Source organism: Pomacea canaliculata, linkage group LG7 (genome assembly GCF_003073045.1).
Source record: "Pomacea canaliculata isolate SZHN2017 linkage group LG7, ASM307304v1, whole genome shotgun sequence".
Taxonomy (NCBI): Eukaryota; Metazoa; Mollusca; class Gastropoda; order Architaenioglossa; family Ampullariidae; genus Pomacea; species Pomacea canaliculata.
The window spans coordinates 20,975,665-20,999,429 of NC_037596.1; the positions used below are offsets into that span (position 1 = coordinate 20,975,665).

Sequence of the window (23,765 nt, forward strand, 5' to 3'; positions counted from 1 at the left end):
AACTGTAAATGCGAGTGCTGCACCCCCAACCCTCCACACACAGCCACCCTTTCATCCCCGCAGGTACGCACACACACACACACACAAACACGCACACACGGAAGCAGGTAGTCAAGTGGTTTGAGCACCTGCATTCAAACCGCAAGGCTCGCCGTCCAATACCTGTGTAAACTGTCCCGAGTCGACCCTGGTATCGTGAATAGACAGAATAGAACCTGATTCCACTAAGGTTTGGATAAGGTAAGGAAGGGAAGGACCAAATACCTGGCCCCGAGAAAAGTGAGGACACACCCCAACCACCCGAAAGGTTAGGAGACGACCTTCACACACCGGCACGTAGAAAGCAGCGATCAAACATACGTGAAAAAAAAATCATTAAATACCTAATTTACCTACACACTTGTGATGTTATTAGTCTTCTACAAAGAAGTGAATTCTATTCAATTATCCGAAAAAGCGCTTAAACTCCAAGCTTATTCATTCATGTTTTTTTTTTCACAATATCTTCCTTAAAGCATGAAATTCATTTTCCTGAGTTTCTGCGACTCCTCCTGAACTTTAGAGTTAGTGCATAATAAATACCCTGTTAAAATGATAAAGCTGTTATAGAAATTTGAGGTATCTGTACATCTAGAATATCAGCACCACGGCGCACACACGTAATCGTACAGTAAAATAGCAGATGAACAAAAGTAACCCAAACAAACCGCAAAACGTGTGAAAACCCTGTACACATACATGAATGCTTTAACTTATTTAGTCTAGTTTCTTTGTAGTTTAATTACTAAACATTGGACCCGAGCCTCCCTACATCGCCCAGTGTCCAGCGGCAGCTGTAGATGTTGTCAGAGGAAAAAGCCTCCTGCACACGACATGAACCTGACACAGTCCAGTTGACAGTGTCAGTGGTGACCTGACACTAACTGATGACAGAGTGACCTGCAACAAACAAAAAGTAAACATGAGGCTTTAGAGAAGACATGACTTGACGGGACACCTTGTAATATGACAGAAATGTACAAGACAGGAGACTAGAGAACTGTTCAGGACGGTTCAAGATATTAAAGGACACACAGTGCACTTCAAGACAAGACAGACGTGTACACAGCGCTTCAAGACAGGACATGGTTGTAAAAAACACTTGAACACAAAGAAAGACATACAGGATGCATTAAGACATGAAGGGACTGTAAAAGACACTTGAATGTGTGAGTGACGAATACAAGAAGCTTCAAGACATGACAGGACTGTTCATACTATTTAAGACATGACAAGACTGTGGAAGGCATGTCAAGACATGACAGGACTATGCAAGACGCTTCCAGAAATGATTCACGTATACAATGACGCTACAAGACAAGACACGACTGTGACATTACAGACAGGACAGAACGTACAGGACACGTGAGGACAGAACATGACTGTGTATGACATTTCAGTAGAAGACAGGACTGCACAGGGCGTCCAAGATGACAGGACTTACAGGACGCTTAATGACATGACATGAGTTACAAGACAGGAAAAAGACAGAACAAGACTGCACAGGACCTCCAAGATGACAGGACTTACAGGACTCTTAATGACAGGACAGGACTCACAGGACGCTCAGTGACAATACATGAGTGTACATGGCCCAAGGAATGTTTTCGTTTTTGTCCAATGCGGCGAGTGTTGCTCTGGCTGGGTATATCGCCGTCTGTAAATGTCACCGATATTTAATATCACCTTTCGGGTTTTGTTTAGGCTTACGATTTTGATACAAACCTTTATTTTGGACAGAAAGGATAAACAAAGGATCGAGGTAGTGATTTGTTAACCTGGTAACTTAAGTCAACTGTTCACGTATGCGTAGAACATGTTCGTCGCCAAGTCAATGGAAAAGAAAAAAAGATCGCATCTGGGTCAGATGTCAAACATAAATCACAGCAGAGGTCAGCACGTCTTTGTCAATGTTTGTGTCAGGTGTGCAGTGTGTATGTCTGTGTGTCAGGTGTGCAGTGTGTATGTCTGTGTGTCAGGTGTGCAGTGTGTATGTCTGTGTGTCAGGTGATGGAGCAGATGAACACATCCACACATCGCATACGGCACTGATCGTCCTGACACTGTCAGTGTACACTACACGACATGTGAACATTTCCTCGTTGGCAACGTTAAAAATAAACCCAAAACAAAACCAGGAGATTTTCTGGTCGTAGTATCAAATGTTCTATTGTTCTCGTCATGCGATCTTCAATCAAACGCCACGTACAAAACTTTTATGGAATATAAAACAAAGACAACAAAACTATAAACTTAGACTAATATTTAGCAAGAAAAGCTCAAAGTGGACTAGAATACTAAGTGTGGATATGGACGTGCAGATAACATTTTTTTTCCTAGTGGACAATGGTGTCACCTTCAGAGCTTCTGTGGTTTGTGTGAGTCTTTATACAACCTTCATTATCTGGTGATGGTAAATCACGAGCTTTACTGTCATGGTCATCCACAAAATGCCCGAGGTCTGTTATTGTTTTTATACAAAACCTAATGTCAGGTAGTGTTGCCTGTATAACCACTGGCTCTCTCAATATATATATATAATTATTAAAAGTCAGAATTTCCACAAGTTTCTTTTACTTCTGTACGTAGTTGTGGAACAAGTCTGTGCGAGCCTGCAAGTGTCTTTGAGTATCTTTAAGAATGTAGTTTAGCGGAGTTGAAATGTGTGGATGATGGATACAGTATGCGTGTGTGTAAGTTTTTGTGTGTTATCATGTGTGTGTGAGAGAGAGAGAGAGAAGAAAGATTGAGAAAAAGAGCGATCAAAGTAAGAGAAATTCTGTGTACATGTGTGTCTACATTTCACGTGCTTGTAGTGGCGACTACAGGTGTGTAATTCTTGGTTGTAAAGAAAGTGATGGCCTCCTGAAAAGTCACTTGGCGAATAAATGTGTATTTTGTTCACGTGGATACACAGTGTTTCCTTCTCTTCCCACTCATGACCGTGGAGAGTTCTAGATGGCGTGCAGACATCAACTGATAACCATGGATACTAATCAATTCAGTAATTGACATCCAGTGATGACTGACATCCAGTGATGACTGACATCCAGGGATGACTGTCACATCCAGTGATGACTGTGACATCCAAAGAAACCAAACGTGCCCCATCACTGTCTCAGTTGCTGTAGGGGTTCATAGACAGGCGGTGGTGAGGCTGAGGGTAGGTGTTGCCAGTGCCCACCTCCCGTATCTCACTGTAATATCCTCCACTCGGACTGTCTTCATACTGCGCGCTGACCTCTTGTTTATTCCTGTGACTGGCTTCCCTGTCTGTACCCTGACCACGTGACCTGTAGTTGTCACCGCAGCTGCTGTGTGGTCCGGCAGTCTCAGAACTGTCGTACACCTCATTGATGTGGTCCTCGAACTCTGTAAAACATGGAGAGAGGTCACGTGTGTGTCATACACAACATGGCACTGGTAGGGACAACTAGGCTCTCACAACTGTTGTGTTGTCATGTCTGCATGTTTATTGTTTTACTGCATTTGTCTTTGTGTGTCTGTCTGTATGTCTGTCTGCATATTAAGAATTTGACATGAACATATCTCATTGTCTCCTTGCCCTTTGAGAAATCAATGAATAATTAAACAGAGACCACAGATAGTGTTACGGGGGACATTAGAAATAAAACAAGCGCATATCTGTCTATAGATATATATCTAAACTTTAAAACTGGGAAAAATTACATTTTATTTGTCAAGATTTGTATGTTTACGATATCCTTTGTATTGTAAAGAGAATACGCATCGTTTCTGTCATTTTTATTTGCTACAGTGTCAGATGGTTTCTTATCTTTGAGAGTGAATAACATGGATAATAAGAGATGATATGCATTGTAATAGTGTTATTATAATAACTTTTATGATAAACTTACCAGAATCCTGGCACGGATAGCTCTTTGTCGTCTTTTCTGGCGTTTCTGACAAAAGAAAAACGAATGTTGTTTAATTTTTTAAAATGAAGCTCCAAGACCGTTTAACTTTAAAAAAAATCCCACGAGAAAAGCAAGTCAGAGTCAAACAATGAGTGGCATCCATACATTCAAAATACTGATATAAAACCACCCGAGAGACCATGAGCTCGCCGAAGTCAGTAGGCAGCCATCTTACCTCTCGTAATGTCAGTGATCACAGCGGGACATTAACACATGGACAGTCATCTCCTGATTTATACAGGACTAAAGTAGTTCTACAAACAACAGCAGAGGAAAGTATTCAAAGTTGACAAATTAGGAAAAACGCAAATATACCAGGGTTAGGCACTTGAAATACTGAGTGTCTAACTTTACAAATATCAACATAATAAACATGAGCAAGACATTCCTGAGTTGTGATTGAAACGAAAAGAGAGCCAAATAGCGTTTGTAGTTTAATTGTCTATAAACAGAGAACAAATTTGTGTGATGAGATTTTTACATATATGAACATGACAGAAAACGTGGATCAGTTTATCTCTATGACAAATCGTTCTACTTCTAATATGGCGAGAACAGCAATGTATAAAAAGAGATTCTATCAGACACGTTTTTTTGTTTTGTTTACAGTACAAAGACAGGATGGTATTGTGCAAAGAGTATATTTGACACCTAACTTTCATTAAAATATCCACATTCTCGATGTCAAACGTAAAGTAATCAGGACAGTGTGCTTTAACATCACGTGATGTAAAAAAAGCAAAACAAAAGAAACTCCTTACTCTTTAATGTGCGCCTTCTCCTGATGATAATAACGAGCAAAATGGCGATGACAACAGCTACAATCACAGCGACAGCAGCTCCGACGACTGGTCCGACGACAGCCGATGCTGATGACAGTGAATCTGTTGTCAAGACAACGCTGATGTTTCCTGCTCCTTGGATGTGAAGGTAAAACATCAACTGTTATTACTGCTGAGATACATGATGTTGGGATTATGTATTTCCTTTGAACAAGAGATGATAAAGGTCAAACAACAACTGCTATACATCATGCTAGGGTATAAGGGATCATGCGTTTTATAACTTCTAAATTTAATATTGACTAACGAAACTTAAAATAGAAAAATATAAGTGGCAGTGCACTGTTTGTAACGGTAGGGTATCGTATCTCTGTGTTGGTGACCCTGTACGGGAGATGTTTTCTCTACCTGAACAACACCTTTCTGCTCTCGCTGGGGTACATTGGGATCTCGCTTTGGGTATAAGTGATATTCCAACAAAGAAGAGTAACAACTATTAATGTCAGGAGGAGTCAGAAACAGACTGAACAGGAGGTGGTGTTGACACACATTATCATCCACCCCCCTGTCCAGTCTTTCTCTGTCAGGTAGTTTTTTCTGTCTTACTGAACATGGCAAACACATGATGCATCATTCCATGATTCACATTCCAACCTGAAGAATACAGCACGAATGTTATTAAAGGTTGCTAAATCTTTTTGTTCCGAGAAGAGCAGGTGTTGGGGGCTCATGAGACGTGTGGCAGTCACTTAAGATGTTTAAAGATCTCAGGAATCGTTCCCCTCCATTATTATGTTGGTGGGTAATTGGGGTCATGTCATAACTGTCACCCTGAGAACAATTTTCTTCATGAGGAAACTCAGATGCATTGCAACATCCGCTTGCGGACAATATCACCAACAAAAACATTGCAATGCAAACCTAATGTTACAGCCTCCACAGACTATCAGCCTTGTCTCTCATGTCTGTTGTGGCCAAGTGTTTGAGAGGTTTGTGTGCAACTTGATAAAGTCTTCTGGAGCCTATCGTTTAGGTACTTTTTAGTTTTCTTCCAGATAATATAGAGGAATGTCTAGCACCTCTCACTCTTTTAGATACTCTCCTACAACACTTTGACACGTCTGCCACTTAACTTTCCTTTTCATGAACTTATCAAGCGAATGTAAAACGGTCTTACCTCATCTTTTTTTTCCAATCTGTGCTTAGTTTTTAACTGTTAATTTGCTTGTAGTTTCCTGAACACAGCGCACTTAGCTTGCATCCACATGTGGAAGTGCGTTGATGATGATGATGATGGTTAGAATGATGATGGTGATGATTTAACATACACAGATAACAGCTTAAATGAAATTTACGTCTTACATAAACGTTACCGCCCTATATATATATATCTCAAAACATATATAATGTAAATACTACATCTGCTTTGTTTGATGATTGACGGTAAATAAAAGCAGACGTCAGTTATCTCACCGGTTATCCGCAGTGTCACTGATGTCGAGACTGATATTCGGCTGTCGATGCTATTAATAGCTTTACACGTCACACTTTTCCCGTCATCCTCGGCGTCCAATCTAACGGTGCACGTGCTGCTCCTGGCGGCGTGTGTTTCATTCTGGCAAACACCTGGACTCCAGGTAAAGTTCACACCTGGGTACACAGCACCTGTTGTGTTACATGATAAAATTATGACTGCTGAACCGTTGCTACCTGGATGATGTGTTTCGCTAATGACGACATCACTGGGGCCCTCCACATCTAAAATATTGAGAAACAAGAGAATAAATCGATAAACAGCACAAGTAATATTTAACTAATCTTTATAGCAGAAAATGATTTTCGTAATATGTATTATATTGTCTGAAAACAAATTAAGCGAGTTTTATTAAGGTGACTCGAGAAGTTATTGAATACCAGGTAATGGGTTAAATTAATGTCTCATGTGTGATTAAAATTAAATGTGTCATAGAGGGCATAACCCCTTGTCAAAGTATTTCTTTCTATCTTCATTACTGGGGCAGTTGTTACAAAATGTTAAGCTAAATAAAGAAAATATAGAGAAATACGTTATGTACATTCAACCAGTAGAGTGTAGGTGATGGAGGTGTAGACACGCCCAGCCCATGTCACGTGACACGTGAACTGTGTGCCGTTGTCCTCCCGCTGTACGTTAGTCTTCACCAGCTTCTCACTGTCTCGTCCCTCCCATCTCACTGGGGCTGGAGGACTGGCGGTGTTTGTCGTCTGACATGTACAGGACAGGTCTCCTCCTCTCACCACCCAGTGTGGACACGTGGTTGTTATGTCACCGGGTTCCACTGTGTGTAATAGAGAACTAAATTAAGGACTACACCCTTTGTTGACAAACAATTTTGCTGAATTCCTATGCTATTCTTGCCTGTTGAGCTTAGCTGTAGCCAGAGAGTTTAGAGAAATTAAAAAAGACGCGTTTTAAAATATCAAGTATCATCCAAAAGTTTCTTTTTTTCTGTGATGCGATGCAACTCATTATTGCAAATAGTGTAGTCGACACCAAAGGTTGTGGGACAGACCACTTTAATTCCCCTGCAAACAAAACAAATCGAGGTTGAGGACTCGCTGAAAAATGCGAAACTCGTCTTTCCTAGTAATAAGTTACACATCATCGTCATCAGGAACTCCTCATTACATCAGATAAAATTAATGATCAATTATCAGCAAGAAATGTAGAATAGGCAATACATTTCCGCCACTTTCATAAGTATGCTCTACAACATTAAATATCAGGATAAGTGTTTACATTTACAAATTATTGTCAGTGTCATTGCATTGTCTGAAGATGATGTAAACAATAACACTTAATTCTTACTAGACAGAACTGTAGTACGAGAGAAGAGTTTTACCTAAGAAAAGAGTGACTCAGTAACCCTTGTTACTTATTTGTTAGTGAAGTGTGAAATTCAGAGTGTCTCTTTGTTTTTTTGAAAGAGCAATGTCTTGTAAGGTGAGAAATTCTTGATAAGTATTTGAAGATAATAAATGGAAGTCACATGACACAGTATATGTGTAGTTGCTGACGTATATGTGCGCAGTCATTGAGAGACTGAGACAGAAGGAGGCAGCGACACAGAGAGAGAGGTGGTGTGACAGTTATTTTATTGAAGAAAATAGTGATAGAATAGTTAAAGTTAATGTTTGTTTTACAGCTAGCTCATGTCTTAATAAGAAGTAAACATGTTAATGTACTTCACAGTACAAAACAAAGCAAACTACATAACACAACAAGAAAAGGCAAGTAATAAGTAAAATGTAAAACTGGTATCACATTGTACGAGGACGTTTAGTAAGTTTTTTGGTGATGTACCGATATTTGGAATATTCCAAGATTCTCCATACGGGGCTAGTGTGTTTGTGTGTGTGCACGTGCGTTAGAGAGAGAGAAAGAGAGTGAGAAAGAGTAAGAAAAATGTAGAAGAAACTCAGACCTAGTGTCAGTTGCTGAGAAAAGTTTGTAGTAGCAGGAGGAGACACAGAAATGCTGTAGGTGTACAGTCCCCCGGCTTGTGGCAGAGCTTGTGTGAACGAACACAGCTCACGACTGGCATCCAACCCTCCAAATGTCTGCTGCTTAGAATATACATCCATAACATCTTTTGAACAATTTAAGATATTATTTAAGAGATTTATATCAACTTAATTTTATGCAATATACAAGACACTGAACTTTTTATCTTGTTTAAAATAAACAGAAAGAAATTATGATACGGCACATTTTTTTCTTTAAATTCAATGGAATAAACAGGAACAAAAATAACGGTCACATTTCAAGCAGTCATAATTTAGATATTCTACATAAATCATTTTTGTCAGAAGACATTTATCAAAACCATAGACCCCGTATCCCACAAGCCCATGTTACCCCATCGTTCCTAGTCCATGTACAGGTGTAGATGTTATCAGAGGAGAAAGCTTGTTGTACACGACATGAACCTGACACAGTCCAGTCCACAGGGTTGGTGGTCACGTGACACTCACTGAGCTCAGGGTGACCTGAAATACAATTATTGTGATTACTTCATCATAGAAAGACGTAAACAACAGGAAAATCCACAGGATGTGACTGTTCTTAACTGTTTGTTTATTGTTTTGACGTCATCAGTCTCGTCACTGACATGATCACACACCCTTATGGCACCTTTGGTGTCTGACTACAACACAAACCTGTCTGTCTACAGACCTCTGATGTACTCTCGTCGTTAGTAACTTCGCACTTATGACATAATTGACATTTTCAATCAGTAGAATAATCCAACAAACTGAATATAAGAATTGATTGGACTTTAAAAAATGTTGACATTCACATAAACCTTTGTTATCAAAGGTTTGCATTCTTTGTTGCTAAGTTTGCTTTAATGTTTTAGTTGGACGATTAAGCGTAATGAAATTGTTATTATCTCCATTAAACATCATCTACTCGCTATATTTTAAACTACTCCTGCATGGTTCATATATTATGGCAGAAATATGGTGTAAACACAGTGGCACATCTAAGCCATGTAAGTAATGAACCATATGGACAAATAAGAAACGCAAAAATCGTAAATAGAAAGGAGTGAGTGCTGAAAAAAATGAAAAAAAGAGAAAAGTAAGTCAATAATATTTAAACACTCCCAAGAATCCCCCCACTTGTGAACACACAAGCATACTTACACAAAGACGCTCAAAACATCATACAAATATACACATCAACCAAAACATACACACGGAGCAAGAGAGATTGGTTGAGTGGGAAGAGAAAGGAAGATGAAAAGAATTAAACTGTTTACATTTATCCTACATGCAATGTACTAAGTGGTCCCATGTATAAAGAGCAGACAGTTTGAACTCAAATATTAAAATGCATAAATTTCATAAGTGACACCTCAAAACCATTTCAGAGAGGATCAACATGTAAATCTTTCAGACAACCTCTCAGACGCGTGTTTGTGTTGCACCCATCGTGTGGAGAGCTTTAAGTAAGTTTTATACCTCTACCCTGACAAAACGCGGAGAGACTAATAGAGCTTACAATAAGTGAAAAACACAGACACAACGCTGAGTAAATTAATAACTATTGAGATACCACACAACATTTTTCTGTATCACAACAGTCCTCTAGAATAAATACAAAGTAATACTAATCAGTACAATACTTATAAACAAGGAGGCTAACACACAACAGAAACAAAGTAGAAAGATTGTATTAAAGGTATACTAGGTATACTGCAAATGACAAGAAAGATTGTCAGGAAATAAACCAGGTATAATGGATATCATAGGAACAAACAAAGCCGTTAAAGACAATAGGACAGAACATGTATCACAGCAGGATACAATATTTTAAAGAAACTACGGTGCAATAAATAAGACGCACACAGGATGGAACAGACAAGGCAGGATGATATACATGTATAAATATAAATACGTACAGTACACACAGATGGTACGTATCTGCATATTTATATAAGTTGTGTGTATCTATATATAATACACAAAACATGGTGAGATGTGACAACATAGGATTATCGATATAAAGATACCAATGCATGAATAAATACAATACACACGCGAAAGCATATTTGCACACATGCAAGAAATGTCATTATCTCTGCACACAATAAGAAAACAATCTACAAAAATACACATATCAACACAAAATACACAGACTATGCAAGGGATACCGGGATTTGAAGAGAACAACATAATCACTCAGCAGAAATAGTGATTAATGCAAGTGCAATCTACCTACAGTATTACAGCACACATATTTTAAGAAATAATTTTATATACACAATCTCAGGATATGAGTAAACATTAGGTAAAATAACGCAGATGAAAACAAATAAAAATATGAAGACAAGCATTGAATCTAATAAGCGGCTTACAATTCTAATGAATAAACAAGAAAGTGTTTTGTTCTGCAGACGATCATCTTACAAAACGTTTTGTTGTGTCAACACATTGCTACAAATGTCATGTTTGATAGTTCATCATTGCTTTATTTTTCAAAAAGTATAGGACAAGTCACATTGAGTTAATGATTGACTTACGTCTGATGACGAGAGTACAGGAGGCTGTGGACAGACTCCCTATCTCCAGACACGTGACCGTGAGACCCGCGTGACGTCGGTAATCAGGGACAAGGGTCAGCTGACTCTCCGTGGACTGCGGTGACCTGTTGAGGCTGTAGTCGTTGTATAAGTTATTGATACAGGTACCGCCAGCATTACACTCTCCGATGTTGACTCCATCTCCTCGTAGCCAGCGAACATCAGCGGATGTACTGGTGATCTCTCCACACGTGACTGGAGCAGGTGAGTCTTCAAATATTTCTACCTTGTTGTTGCTGCAGTTAATTATTCTTACTCCTGAGAAACAAAGAGACGACATTCGGTAAGAATGAAGTGTGAGACGACTAAGGTTCTACAGTAATATGTCGACACTTCCTGGAGATTTAATACTTCACGGCTCTGTCACTGTCTGAATTTGTTATTCTCGAGAATCTTTTCTTCTGTGCTTTTTATCCACTAGTTTATTTTTCGGTTAGATGTTTTCCTTCTACACAATTCAACATTTTTCTGTCATGAGAGAAATGCATCTATATATTTTGTTGACTGACATTTACAAAAAACACGAAAAATTAAAACAATTACAGTATTTAAGCAAAAAACAACGGTGGTGAATTATTCACTGTATAACATTTAACATTAACAAGCTCACAGAAACATAAATGTGAATCATTACCCAAGCTCAGTTCTAGAAACCCACCCAGACCCAAATATTCTCTTTCTTTATCCTTCTCTCTCTCTCACCCAAACTTCCTCAAACACATAAACCTCTGCACTAATTTCTCCATAGCATCACTGTTAAAGAAATAAAGCCTGTCTTTACCCTGTTGACAACCTGGGGACAATTTGTGTACGATTTGACGGGTGCAACTGGTAATCACTAACATCTCGGAGAAATCACCTAGATCCATGATAGCCTTTGTCCTCTACTGACATTCACACGATGCACCCACAGCTCTCTACCTCACTCCTATGAGTTTTACATACACATTCCCTACTCTTTAAACATATTGCTCTTTAGTAATATTCGGATCTTATGGAAGTTAAACAGAGTCTGAAAGACACTGAAGGGTAGTATCATTGGAGTAAGTTTGTCGATTCGTGTTTCCTAACCTTTTCTACCTATCTCTTCACATATCCACATCATTCAAGGAGTCTAGAATTCAAAGGTAAAGTCAGAATATAAGCTCCATTTAATACATTTTAGTTTACTGAATGACTTATTAAAAGTCTGCATTATATTCTCTTACGCAAATACTAAAGTGATTCCATGCGTGACACATGGCAGTGTGCTAGTGATTACATTATGTTACATACACGACACACAACATTGTATTGTTGATTACCTAGTGTTGTGTATACACCACACAGCAGAACAAAATGTCTCATCCACGAGCTCGTCATGGCAATGGTGATCCAACCTTGTGTTAAGGCATACGAGGGACAAGGTGCTGCTGCAAGTAGTTGTTGATCACAATATGACTTGAATTACCACTTTCAATAGACAGCAGGTAAGTGTATTTATAACGGGACACACACACACACACGAACGCGCTCGCGCATACAGAAACAAATGTTAGGTAGAGAACTATTTAATTTGAGCTCTGTTGATTTTGATTGTATGTCTCTGACGACAATTTAATGAGAATATGTGGTGAAAACCTTTCAGTGAATGTTGTCTAATTATGTATGTCCCTTTATTTGATCTTAACGTCCATTTCAATGTAATACTGGCGGCTTCAACTCTGCTGCAATAGTCTGGCAGTAGCAATGATAATCTGACATCATCCGTAAAACACTTGGTTTACATTCGTGGAGAACTTTGGTCGTCTAGATGACACAATCTCTACTGTTCTCTTTATGTTTGTCTATTAAAGAAATGTTTGTCTATTAAAATAATTAAAGACATAAGGTCAACATACTATCTTCCATACCTTATCGTGTCGTGTCACCCACTGAAATGTGTCTACACATGAGCAAGCTTAACTAGACCGTCTTAACAGCGACAATAACTACCAACAAAAAGTTGACTCACCTGTACCAGGAAGTCTGTTACCTTTAACCCAGTTGTTGGTGTTCCTGGCGGCTTCAACTATTGTAGGCAAAACTGTATTATAGGGCGACGTGCGACGACTGTAACAATAAGGTCGTCACTCGACGTCGGTCGTCTGCTCCACACCCGACACTGAACCAGTGCAAGAAAACAAAAATATCCCCAAACAATAACGGGGTTCCGGTTTGACGGGTGACTGGCTTGTATGTGTATGTGTGGAACTGGAGTCACTGGCTGTGTGTCAGCTGATGTACCCAGTGCTCAGTGAACTGTGGTCTTGACCTTTACGACAGGTGCATGTGACGTCAACGGTGTCACAGTTCTTTTTTTCTTTGTCCAGTCACTGACATACATGTACTGTCACTTATACAGGGTGTCCAAAAAGTTTCGCCCGATTTTATAAGATAAACGAATGTATGTTTTCAATGAAATTTATTGCATGATGAATGAGAACTACGAACACAATACTAACTATGAATGAACCAAACATGCAACAATGATAAATACGAAAGAAACAAGGATGCAACAATGATAAAAAGTAATACTAACGGAATAATTCAAATTGTTCTCCGTTGGATTCGATACAAGAAACCAGTCGTGATGCAATACTGCGACAAACCTTTTGGCACAGTTCCACATCGATTGTGGCAAAATGTTCGGTAATAACTCGGCGAATGTCAGAAAAATCTACATACGTTATCAATATGAAATCGGGCGAAACTTTTTGGACACCCTGTATACCTGCACTGACACATTCCTTTACCTGACTACCTGTACTGCCACTGAGGGCTGAATTGACATACACAAACTACAGCTAATACAAAAGGAAAAGTAAACATTTTCCATGCCTTTGCAGTAAGGAGGGAATTATCGTCCCTGATTGCTCAGTACACAGCCCTGAGTTCTCTCTCTCACACACGATAAAGTGCATTCATATGCACATATTCACATATTCCTCACACACGTAGGCACAGTCAACACAAAATTAAAGGAGGCATAAAGGAACAAAACTTGCAGTTAACGAGCTAGAAACACGTCTCACTGAGCTCCACACGACAACAACAACAACTATAACAATAACTAATAAAATGCTCACACGACACCAGGGAGACAGTAAATAGTTCAGGTCACAAGGACTACAATCAACTGCAAGGAGCGACCTGGTGAGCGAGGAAACAAAGCTTCAAGTTCCAAGTTTGTGGATTGTTGTAGGTTTGTCAGTAGACGAGGACACTGCTATTGTTGTTTTGTTCTCAGATACTTTGTAAGGTAAACAGTAAAGTGGAGATATATACCTGAATATCCGAGACAGAAGATAGCAAGGGGAAAGAGAGGTTGTTATACACTGCTGTATCACTTACAAGTATTGACTGATATTTTACAATAAAAAATCTAAAGAAATTGTTAACTCTTTAAAACAAAGAAGAGAAAAAGAAAATAAATCTTCAAAAACTGTGTCGTCAAGATACTCAAACTCACGATTGTTTTAAATGTAACATGCTGGTATATGATAAGTTCGTTGACTGCTATGTACGCTGTGTTGTGGTGTTTTTCCTACTGTAAGTCGGACTGAGACATGAGAGAAATCAGTCTGTAGCAATAATTACTCCTTCAGTGTATCATAGCTTAATACTTTCTTTCTCTCTGTCTTCTATCTCAGAGGATGTCCGCCTTACTTGCTCTCTCATTTGTTTATCGTTATTTACCTGCCTTTAGACACAAGTACTATTATTCCCTGTCATCTTGTCTTAATATCATTCTCTCTCAATCTCTTTTTGTCTTATTCTATTTGTGTTTTAAGACTTTACATCTTTATTGTCTAATCTCGTGATATATTATTGTTTGACACAATAATAAAAAATGTAAGGAAAAAGCAAATAGAAACAAAGGCCACACAATGACATTAGCAGATGAAATTGGTAAAATGGGAAACAAAGAAAATTCAGTTTGTATCATGTATTTTTGTTGTTGCTTTTGTCACTATATGAGAACTCAGAGAGTTTTGTGTTATGGGACCTGACAGAATGTAAAACAAAGGTGAATATTATGATATAGCGTGAATACTGGTTAATATTGCCTTGAGATACTGTTTACACCTTGAAGAAGTCATTTTTGAGTGAGACATGCATTCGATATTTTCGTTGTTTTATCCGTCTTTTCTTCTGTATGAGCGATGAAATATCGTTTCCATAGTGATAATATAATTATTTAAAATGGCATCTCTGTGTATGAAAGCTAATAATTTCCACAAGATATTATTAGTGCATGTACATATTCAGGGCGAAAAATACAAAAAAAGTGTCCCCCTTGGTGTTTCTGATATGTATCAGCACTTGTCCTCTATTTCCCCAGAAAATGATAGACGACCCTCCATCCTGTCTAATACTTATACTTCAGTCTATCACTGACAGTCACAGTCCACAGGGTACACACGGCAACATGTAGCCAACATTCCGGGATGTGCTGAGACTACAGAAACATTACACAATGTTCTCCCCTCCCATCGATGAGCTTGTCTGTAAAGATTCATGCACTGATGTCATGGAAACCTGCAACGTACACCACGACCCTCACTGGTGACTGAGTCCTACTCAGCTCGCTCCCTTCACTCTCTCAGTTGCTGTTCATGTTCATTGCCAGACGTTCATAGGCTCACAGTAGGTCTCGCCAGTGACTATCTCACTATCTCAGGGTGATATTCTTGTCTATGGTGATCTTCATACTGCGAGCTGACCACTTGTTTGTTCCTGTCATTGGCTTCACTGTCTGTCCCTTAGTCACGTGACCTGTAGTTGTGACCTGAACTGCCCTTTGACCTAGCTTTCTCACAGCTGTCGTACACGACGTTAATGTGTTCCTCGAATTCTGTAAAATCACTGTGAATGAAATAGAAAGTAACATTAACTTTGCAAAACCTAGTAATTCTGTATTGTCATATTGCAATATAACGATCTCACCTCCACTCACTGACTCATTTCAACCCGTTAACGTGACTGCGTGCATAGCATAGAGTGCACTCACTGCAATGAATTGTAGACAAGAGTTTAAAGCACAAACATGTCAGGTGAGTGTCATGGTATTTGTCAGTAGATGTCACGTTGATACCTTCACAACCAGTCTTGGTAAGGTGACAACGAGAAGGCAGCAACTAGTAAATAAATGTGACAAACAGACTGACATGTACATAAGTTACGATCACGTGATGACCTGACCTCGGGCACACACATCCGGAAGAAAAGTCGCTTGTGTTGTTGACTCTCAAGTCCTATACATATCTAAGAATACAAGGATGTGTCATGTGTGAGTGTGTGCAGGTGTAAACAACATTCAGTCACACAGCTCAGTCAGCCATGCTTCAAAACTAGTTTCCTTTCACAGTTCGTCAGGTGAAGTTCACTGTGACAAGGAAGAAGATTGAATGTGAAGAGACACACGACTGGCAGCACAGTGCGACTACAACACACGTACGTGTATGTATGTCAGGTGTATGAACGTGTTTGTGTGTGTGTGTGTGTGCCCATTATGCTCAGATCTCTTGTTTCGCTTAAGTCTGTCGTTTGTTAAGCTTCATCTCTACAATACTATTTTCTTACTATTTACACATTTTTCCAGTATGTACTTGAATAATAATAATGTAATATCCTCCTCCTCCTCCCCCTCATCATCATCATCATCATCATCATCATCATCATCATCATCATCATCATCATCATCATCATCATCATCATCATCATCAAAATGTTAGGTAGCTGTTCATGTTTAATGTTTAATGTTTAATATATGTCGATGTTCAAGTACAGGCATGAAATCCAGGTGTACAAAGCAACCAATGGCTGATGGCACCATCTCTGTCCTGACGACCCTGTCAAGCACACCTGTAATACGTCACACTGCTTTTTATCACGTGATGTTGTTTATTTTGATACACGGCCTTCGTCACGCTAGGGGTGAGTAAACAGTCTCACTGTGACTGAGTGTCACCTGAAGTAAATCTCACCTCCCAACGCAGGAAAATTCTGTAAGTGTTACCTGCGAGTTAAACCTTCGTTAATATAATTGTGTTAGACACAGGGTACAGGGGTACATCTGACATAGAAATATACAAACACACGAACAAACGCTGCATCAGACAATTCTATAAACTCAGTAACATTCACTGTTCTGTTCTTGTGTGTGTGTGTGAGAGAGAGAGAGAGACAGAGAGAGATTAAAAGACTGTGCATGCACATGTGTATATATCTAAATCACTTATATATATATATATAGAATACAATATATATTTAATATTAACACAATCACATTATTCACGGTACCTAGACCTCCCTAGTCAGAAAAGCATCATTCCATTTTTCTTTGGTTTACACGAAGACGGCCATAAGACGAAAATAATAGTGATAATAAAAAATAGACTTTATTATTCCTATAACTCACGTCATGGCAGTTTTATAAAATAACATCAATAATAATATACTTCATGATAGGGTGAGATTTAAAACAAACTAAGATAAAAGGAATAGAAGAGGTAAAAGGTGTGAAGCTGTCTGATTAACTACAGACCGAGCAGGAACTCCATTGTCCAATATGTTTACATGATTAAAATAAATGCACATACTTGACAACACGTCTTGCAGAGAGCAGACAAAAATAAAATAAAATAAAATAAAATAAAATAAAATAAAATAAAATGGAAAGTCAACAGAAAACCTTAAAAAAACGGGAAACAAAATGTCTCGTTCACGAAAAACTGGCCATCACAATCACAAACATCACAAAAGGTCAAACTATTGACTCCAAAATCATATTTGAATAAGAAAAAGTTCAAAATGCAGAGAAATAGAGAGAACTGTCTCCTTTGATTCTGGCTCCGACGTGTGACTGTAGTCGCAGTGTAATTTTTACCAATGTCCTCGCATTGGGTTTTATTTTTGTCCATCGCATGTAAAATTTGTAATCTAGGATGTTCACTCGACTCTAGCAATATAGGCTGGACGTTTCGTGTACTCTCCATCTCTCTCTCCCACGTCTGCTTTTAATCATATTTAAACCTACATCAATTGATGTACATTGTATTCAACTGGTGATTAATGTAATATTTAATCTGTATTTAAAATAGTAGGAAAATACCGTTACAAGCATTCGTTCTGATTCGAAATAATAATAATAATAATACATAATGATATACACAATACTGGAATTAGCTCCCGGTGCTTACACAAGTCATACAGTCTTTACTTACATATATGGCTTCGCGTTTATCCTGTCCTTATCTCGCGTAATGACATAAACACATTCATAATGTGAAAAACCAACAGACAAAGCAGTGAATATTATTCTAGCAGTACCCACCATGCACTAAGCAAACTATAGTCCAGCAGGGGCTTCCTCCATATGATACTTGACACAATACACACAGAGAAGACATACTGTCACCTAGAATTACATCCCACACTCATATACACAATGGCTGTTCGTTCACCTTCCGTCTGTTTGTCTGCTTTTCTGGCTTTTAGTCTCTGTTTTCTATTTCTCTAGCTTACACGCATACGTGGACAACCTTCTTAATCTGTGCTTTCGAAACTTTGATTGCTAGTATTTTATTGTGTCCGCAGGTGTAAAGATCTACAACTGTAACAACAACAAGGTAGAAATATTTGAAGACTCACCTGCTCCAGTCACGTGTGGAGACATCACCAGTACAAATGATGTTGTCTGGCGACGAGGAGATGGAGTCAGCATCGGAGTGTGTAGTGCTGACGGTAGATGTAGTCCTGCCTTATACAACGACTACATCGTCAGCAGGTCAGCGCAGTCCACTGAGAGTCAGCTGACCCTTGTCCCTGATTACAGACGTCACGCGGGTGTCACGGTCACGTGTCAGGACAAAGGGGGTGTTTCCACAGCCTCCTGTACTCTCGTCATCAGACGTAAGTCAACGTTGCACACTAATACACGCAGAGTCTTAACTTTTAGTAATGAGAAGTTTTTAGATTATTTACTTGTGTTTAATAACAGGTTCACTGATGTCAAACATCATTTCAGACATCGCTAAGAACAGAAACTGGTCATCAGCACGTGACCCGCTATAGCTGTTGTTGAATTGTATCTCAATCCCTTCCAGCAAGCAAAACAAGAAATCATACATGTTACTGAACCAGAGTAATTTGAATCAAGCCGTTATTTGCTGAGAAACATTGTCACGGAAATAACAACTGATAGAAATTCAATCTTCTTGAAACTTGCTTCGTTGGTGTTTGTGACTTCTAATTATCCTATTATGTAAAGAACATTTTTTTTTCTAATTTGCTTTACTTTTGGGGGTGAAATGTTATTTTAAATATAAGTATATAGAGTTTCCTGATGATTGCTGCTTGTATTATTTCAAAAACAGTGTACACGTGTATATGTACAAGCCTATGTTTACACGTGTCTATGTGAACCGGTATGTCTACATTAATGTCTATATGTGTGTATTGCAGGTCGCTCTGAGCTCAGTGAGTGTCACGTGACCACCAACCCTGTGGACTGGACTGTGTCAGGTTCATGTCGTGTACAACAAGCTTTCTCCCCTGATAACATCTACACCTGTACATGGACTAGGAACACAGGGGTAACATGGGCTTGTGGGATGCCTAATCAACACTCTTAGCAAACAAGTCTTGTGACAAATATACTCATTAATATAACAAAGATGTTTAAAATGTAAGACTTTTTTGTGCACGTCACTGTTTCTGTTAAAAAAAAGAGAAACAAATAATGGTAATGATTTTATTGTTATTATTATTCTTATTATAGTTATCATTATTTACCTGAAACAAGACATTTAAGTTAATTCATATTTAAGTGTAGAATAAAGTGTGTATGTTTGTTCTTAAAATTTTAAAATTCGAAAAAAACTGTTGTGTAATTTATTTAATGCAGCAGCCATTTGGAGGATTCGATGCCAGTCGTGAGCTGTGTTCGTTCACACAAGCTCTGCCACAAGCCGGGGGACTGTACACCTACAGCATTTCTGTGTCTCCTCCTGCTGCTACAGCCTTTTCTCAGCAACTGACACTAGGTCTGAGATTCATATTTATCTTTGTGTGTCGTGAACAGTTTGATTCTTGCATATTTTTAATAAAAGGAAATGTTTTAAGACACGTACTCACCTTTGTTTGTTAACCATAACAAATCTGACCCATTACTCCCCCTCCCATAGGATTTTATGTAGACTACATCTCAGCCAAAGACAACTCCTGACTCTGAACAATATTACAAACAGTCACTAAGATGAAGAACGAAGAATGCGAAGATTCGTTGCATTTTAGCAGTCAAGGAATGTTGGCATAAATCATGTTTAACTTCTTTATTGTTCCATTCACATTGTTATCTTCGTACTTATAAACAACAATTTCTTATAATTATTACTTATATGTACTACCTCATCTTGTGTGCGTGCTACTTATGCTGGCATCTTCACCCGTTATTAGGCCATGGACTAGATGTAAAAGAAATACCTTAAAATGTTCTGTCACTTATTTTTTAATTTAAAAAATTGACATATTTTTTCTCTCTCTATGTCTCGTGTGAGTGCACACCTATAAGCACGTAACAATATACTATGGTAGATAACTTTCACTTTTCTTTGGTTACCTCCGAGTCTTTAGAAATGTTTATTTGAACAAAACAACGCAAGAAAAAGAAATCGGAGCCCGACCATCACTGGTCTGTTCACAGGAGAATGTCCTAAAGTAGTTTATCCATAAATGTTGATGGACCTTTCTGCATTGAAAAATGGGGATGAGGTACATAAAAAAGAAATCTTTGGAAGGAATATTTGAAAAAAATCTCTTTTCTTTTCTTGCACTATAAAAATCTCGTAGTAAAACTTCCTTAGTTAGGCAGAGATATCTAGCCAGGGAATGAGAATATACACGCCCGTAATATTCTGGTTAAGCAGAAGTTTTTTTCAATCAGGAATATGTTTCTGAATTGTGTTCCTTTACACACAGTGGAACCAGGTGACGTAACAACCACGTGTCCACACTGGGTGGTGAGAGGACGAGACCTGTCCTGTACATGTCAGACGACAAACACCGCCAGTCCTCCAGCCACAGTGAGATGGGAGGGACGAGACAGTGAGAAGCTGGTGAAGACTAACGTACAGCGGGAGGACAACGGCACACAGTTCACGTGTCACGTGACATGGGCTGGGCGTGTCTACACCTCCATCACCTACACTCTGATGGTTAAATGTATGTAATGTATTTCTCTTCATTTTCTTTGCTCTACTGCGTATTTAGTGTCCGTAATGTTGAGTAAAGTAATTCAAACTTTGGTTTTCCCTCGAATGACATATGTCCTTTTTAATCGCACCTGAGACATCACGTGTCTGGTCCCATTATGCTCACATTCTCTTGATTTAATTATTTTACGACCACATAATCCGCAGTATAAACATGATTAAAATATTTTGTTTTACTAAATAAGTGTAATCTGCGTTTTCTTTTGTTGTTTATTCTGTCTGTATTCCAGCTGTGGAGGGCCCCAGTGATGTCATCATTAACAAAACACATCATCCAGGTAACAACGGTACCAGCATCGTGACTTTATCATGTAACACAACAGGTGCTGTGTACCCAGGTGTGAACTTTACCTGGAGTCCAGGTGTTTGTCAGAATGAAACACACACCGCCAGGAGCAGCACGTGCACCGTTAGAATGGAAACCCACGATGACGGGAGAGGTGTGACGTGCACGGCTATAAATAGCATCGACAGCCGGATATCCGTCTCGAAATCGGTGACACTGATGATAAATGGTTAGAGCACTTGTTGTTTAAGTTTGTGAGATGTAATAAATTGTAGGCTGTTTTGTATTTATTATGTCTATTTTGGAGATGTTGCACTTAATCACTCTTGTGAAGTCATGTGACTAACAATGCTGATTCCAACTCTAACCCTGTCATCTTTTTGAAGGTTCGGAGATCTTCGTCGTCGAGTCTCCATCAACAGACTTCACATCAGTGAGGAAACCAACGCACGTGATCATCGGCGTTGTTGTTGCTGCTGGTGGCATCGCTGTCATCGCCGCTGTGGCTGCTATTTTAATCAGAAAACGAAGATGCAGATTACAGAGTAAGTAGTTTAAAATCTCTTTATGAAACATCTACATTGCTCGATTAGGTTTTGCTTTTAAAGCTTGATCATTTTGTTTATGTAACTGGTTCACTCTCTCTATTTGTCTTTTTGATTGCTGCGCCATGTTTGTCTCTGTTACTAGAAGCACCAGCTGATTCAGTGCAGCTTCCACTGGGTAGCAGCGAGAGTAAGTACATCCTTTATAAATCCTTTTGTTTATGTTGCTAAATAATTACTACTTAAAATCTGATTTAAGTAGAAGTGTTGTAATTTCTTTAATAACAAAGGATTGCAAAAAAGTAGTGTTTGTGTTTTACTGATGCTCGGGAGGTCACCCATTTCTATCATACAGTAAAACTGTATTCACTTTCTTTGTTTTATATCTTTATCTCATAAAGTTATGGTCAACTCTTCCTCGACCTCTTGTGTTGTCTGACTTTCTAGTGTCTTGCGAATCGAGTGAGTTTGCGAAAGCAGCATCCTAGTAATCTGTGTGCTGTTAGTCACATTTACTGCTCACAGATGGGAGTGTAGTGAGGTGCACTCATTAGTCGAAGATGTTCACCAATATTTGGTTTCATGTGCTTGCTTTTTTTCTACACAGTCGTCACAGACGTTCACAGGAATGAAATTGGCCATGGTAGCGACCACAGCTACACCAACCTCTGTATCACAGAAGTCAGCCCCACTGCACAGCCTCAAGGTGCGAGTGAAGGAGAAGTTCAAGTAGACATGTATGAGAACACACAGACAGGTAAGACAACAGCTAAATGTTTCACGCCAGGTACATACAGAGATGTGAAGAAGAAGTAAGAATAGAGTACACTTACTGTTTACATGTCAATTCACATGTATAAACACATACACGCTAACAGATTAGCTCTCACATAGAAACACAGAAATAGTCGCGCGCACACACACACACACACACAGATACATATATGCGTACATATTATCTCTCTCTCTCTCTTTCAATGACTTTATCTCAGAGCGCTGACATTACTGTGACAGTGTTCACGTCTGAAATAAAATACTTGTCATACAACTACCAAATAATTTTCCATAATCCATGGAAACATAATCAACTATTTGTTTCAATTTCACTTGTACTTCACCAGACCAGACATACGACACAACCATCAGGCAACATGACGAACACAGATACTCTGACCTCAAGGTTCAAAGTAAGGTCAAGGTTACAGCACAAGGTGAGTGAAGATGTCAAGAAACACAACTGTGGCATGGACATACCTGTCGTTTCCATAAAATAAACACAAATAATGTTTCTTTCTGATATCATGCAAGTATGAAGTTAGTTGTTATCAAGCAAAGCTGTGCAGAAGCCATAACAAGCTAATTCACGATTGTTTTGATTTTTCAAATTATCTTTTTCTGTTATTTTCAGACCCACGTGACTCTAATAGAAGGATTGAAGACATGTACTATAATGCTTAGTAATGCAATGAGCTTCCATCATTAAAAAATATATTGAACCGATTGTTTTTGTATGTTTTTGTTTTTTTATACTCAACATAAAAACTGTGTTTAAAGTGAATAATTTTGAATTTTCTTAAGCGCAATCGTGAAGACAATATCAATAAACATTGATTTTCTAGCCAGGCAGTAAATATCAACACACGTAGCTAGCCATGTAGCGTCTGTGGACATTAACAACTGAAAAAGAAGACACCACATCCTTTGATTATTCTCACCCCTGCCTCCTTACAAACAAATAAATTAACTAAGTGT

The 23,765-nt window shown here is 38.7% G+C and overlaps 2 protein-coding genes across 3 annotated transcripts; one reads left to right on the forward strand and one right to left on the reverse strand.

Annotated features, from left to right (window-relative positions):
* Positions 1-2,285: 2,285 nt before the first annotated feature.
* On the reverse strand, positions 2,286-13,155 carry LOC112568980. 2 transcript variants are annotated; one of them, XM_025246594.1, is made up of 10 exons: positions 12,881-13,155; positions 12,192-12,299; positions 10,828-11,145; positions 8,658-8,788; positions 8,224-8,365; positions 6,835-7,077; positions 6,233-6,517; positions 4,739-4,894; positions 3,918-3,962; positions 2,286-3,411 (listed from the first exon to the last, which is right to left on the reverse strand). In XM_025246594.1, the coding sequence occupies exons 2-10, from the start codon at positions 12,247-12,249 to the stop codon at positions 3,158-3,160; spliced, it is 1,632 nt and encodes a 543-aa protein (XP_025102379.1). In that variant the 5' UTR covers positions 12,250-12,299; positions 12,881-13,155; the 3' UTR covers positions 2,286-3,157. The 2 variants fall into 2 exon arrangements, with proteins under 2 accessions (XP_025102379.1, XP_025102380.1); XM_025246595.1 differs by having other exon boundaries at positions 8,224-8,362; positions 12,881-13,150.
* Positions 13,156-15,887: 2,732 nt separating this feature from the next.
* LOC112568973 lies at positions 15,888-23,514 on the forward strand. The gene is made up of 13 exons (XM_025246581.1): positions 15,888-15,962; positions 16,277-16,362; positions 16,699-16,845; positions 18,508-18,822; positions 19,375-19,505; positions 19,817-19,955; positions 20,890-21,132; positions 21,413-21,697; positions 21,855-22,013; positions 22,159-22,203; positions 22,621-22,770; positions 23,135-23,224; positions 23,422-23,514. The coding sequence occupies exons 3-13, from the start codon at positions 16,701-16,703 to the stop codon at positions 23,469-23,471; spliced, it is 1,752 nt and encodes a 583-aa protein (XP_025102366.1). The 5' UTR covers positions 15,888-15,962; positions 16,277-16,362; positions 16,699-16,700; the 3' UTR covers positions 23,472-23,514.
* Positions 23,515-23,765: the final 251 nt, after the last annotated feature.

Coding starts and splice junctions, on each gene's coding strand:
- LOC112568973 (XM_025246581.1), top strand. CDS start 16,701: ATGAAATCCAGGTGTACAAAGCAACCAATGGCTGATGGCACCATCTCT. Junction 21,698..21,854: donor GGTGACACTGATGATAAATG/GTTAGAGCACTT, acceptor ATCTTTTTGAAG/GTTCGGAGATCTTCGTCGTC. Junction 22,014..22,158: donor ACGAAGATGCAGATTACAGA/GTAAGTAGTTTA, acceptor CTCTGTTACTAG/AAGCACCAGCTGATTCAGTG.
- LOC112568980 (XM_025246594.1), bottom strand. CDS start 12,249: ATGACGAGCTCGTGGATGAGACATTTTGTTCTGCTGTGTGGTGTATAC. Junction 11,146..12,191: donor TGGTGTATACACAACACTAG/GTAATCAACAAT, acceptor TTTGTTTCTCAG/GAGTAAGAATAATTAACTGC. Junction 8,366..8,657: donor CATGGACTAGGAACGATGGG/GTAACATGGGCT, acceptor GTATATTCTAAG/CAGCAGACATTTGGAGGGTT.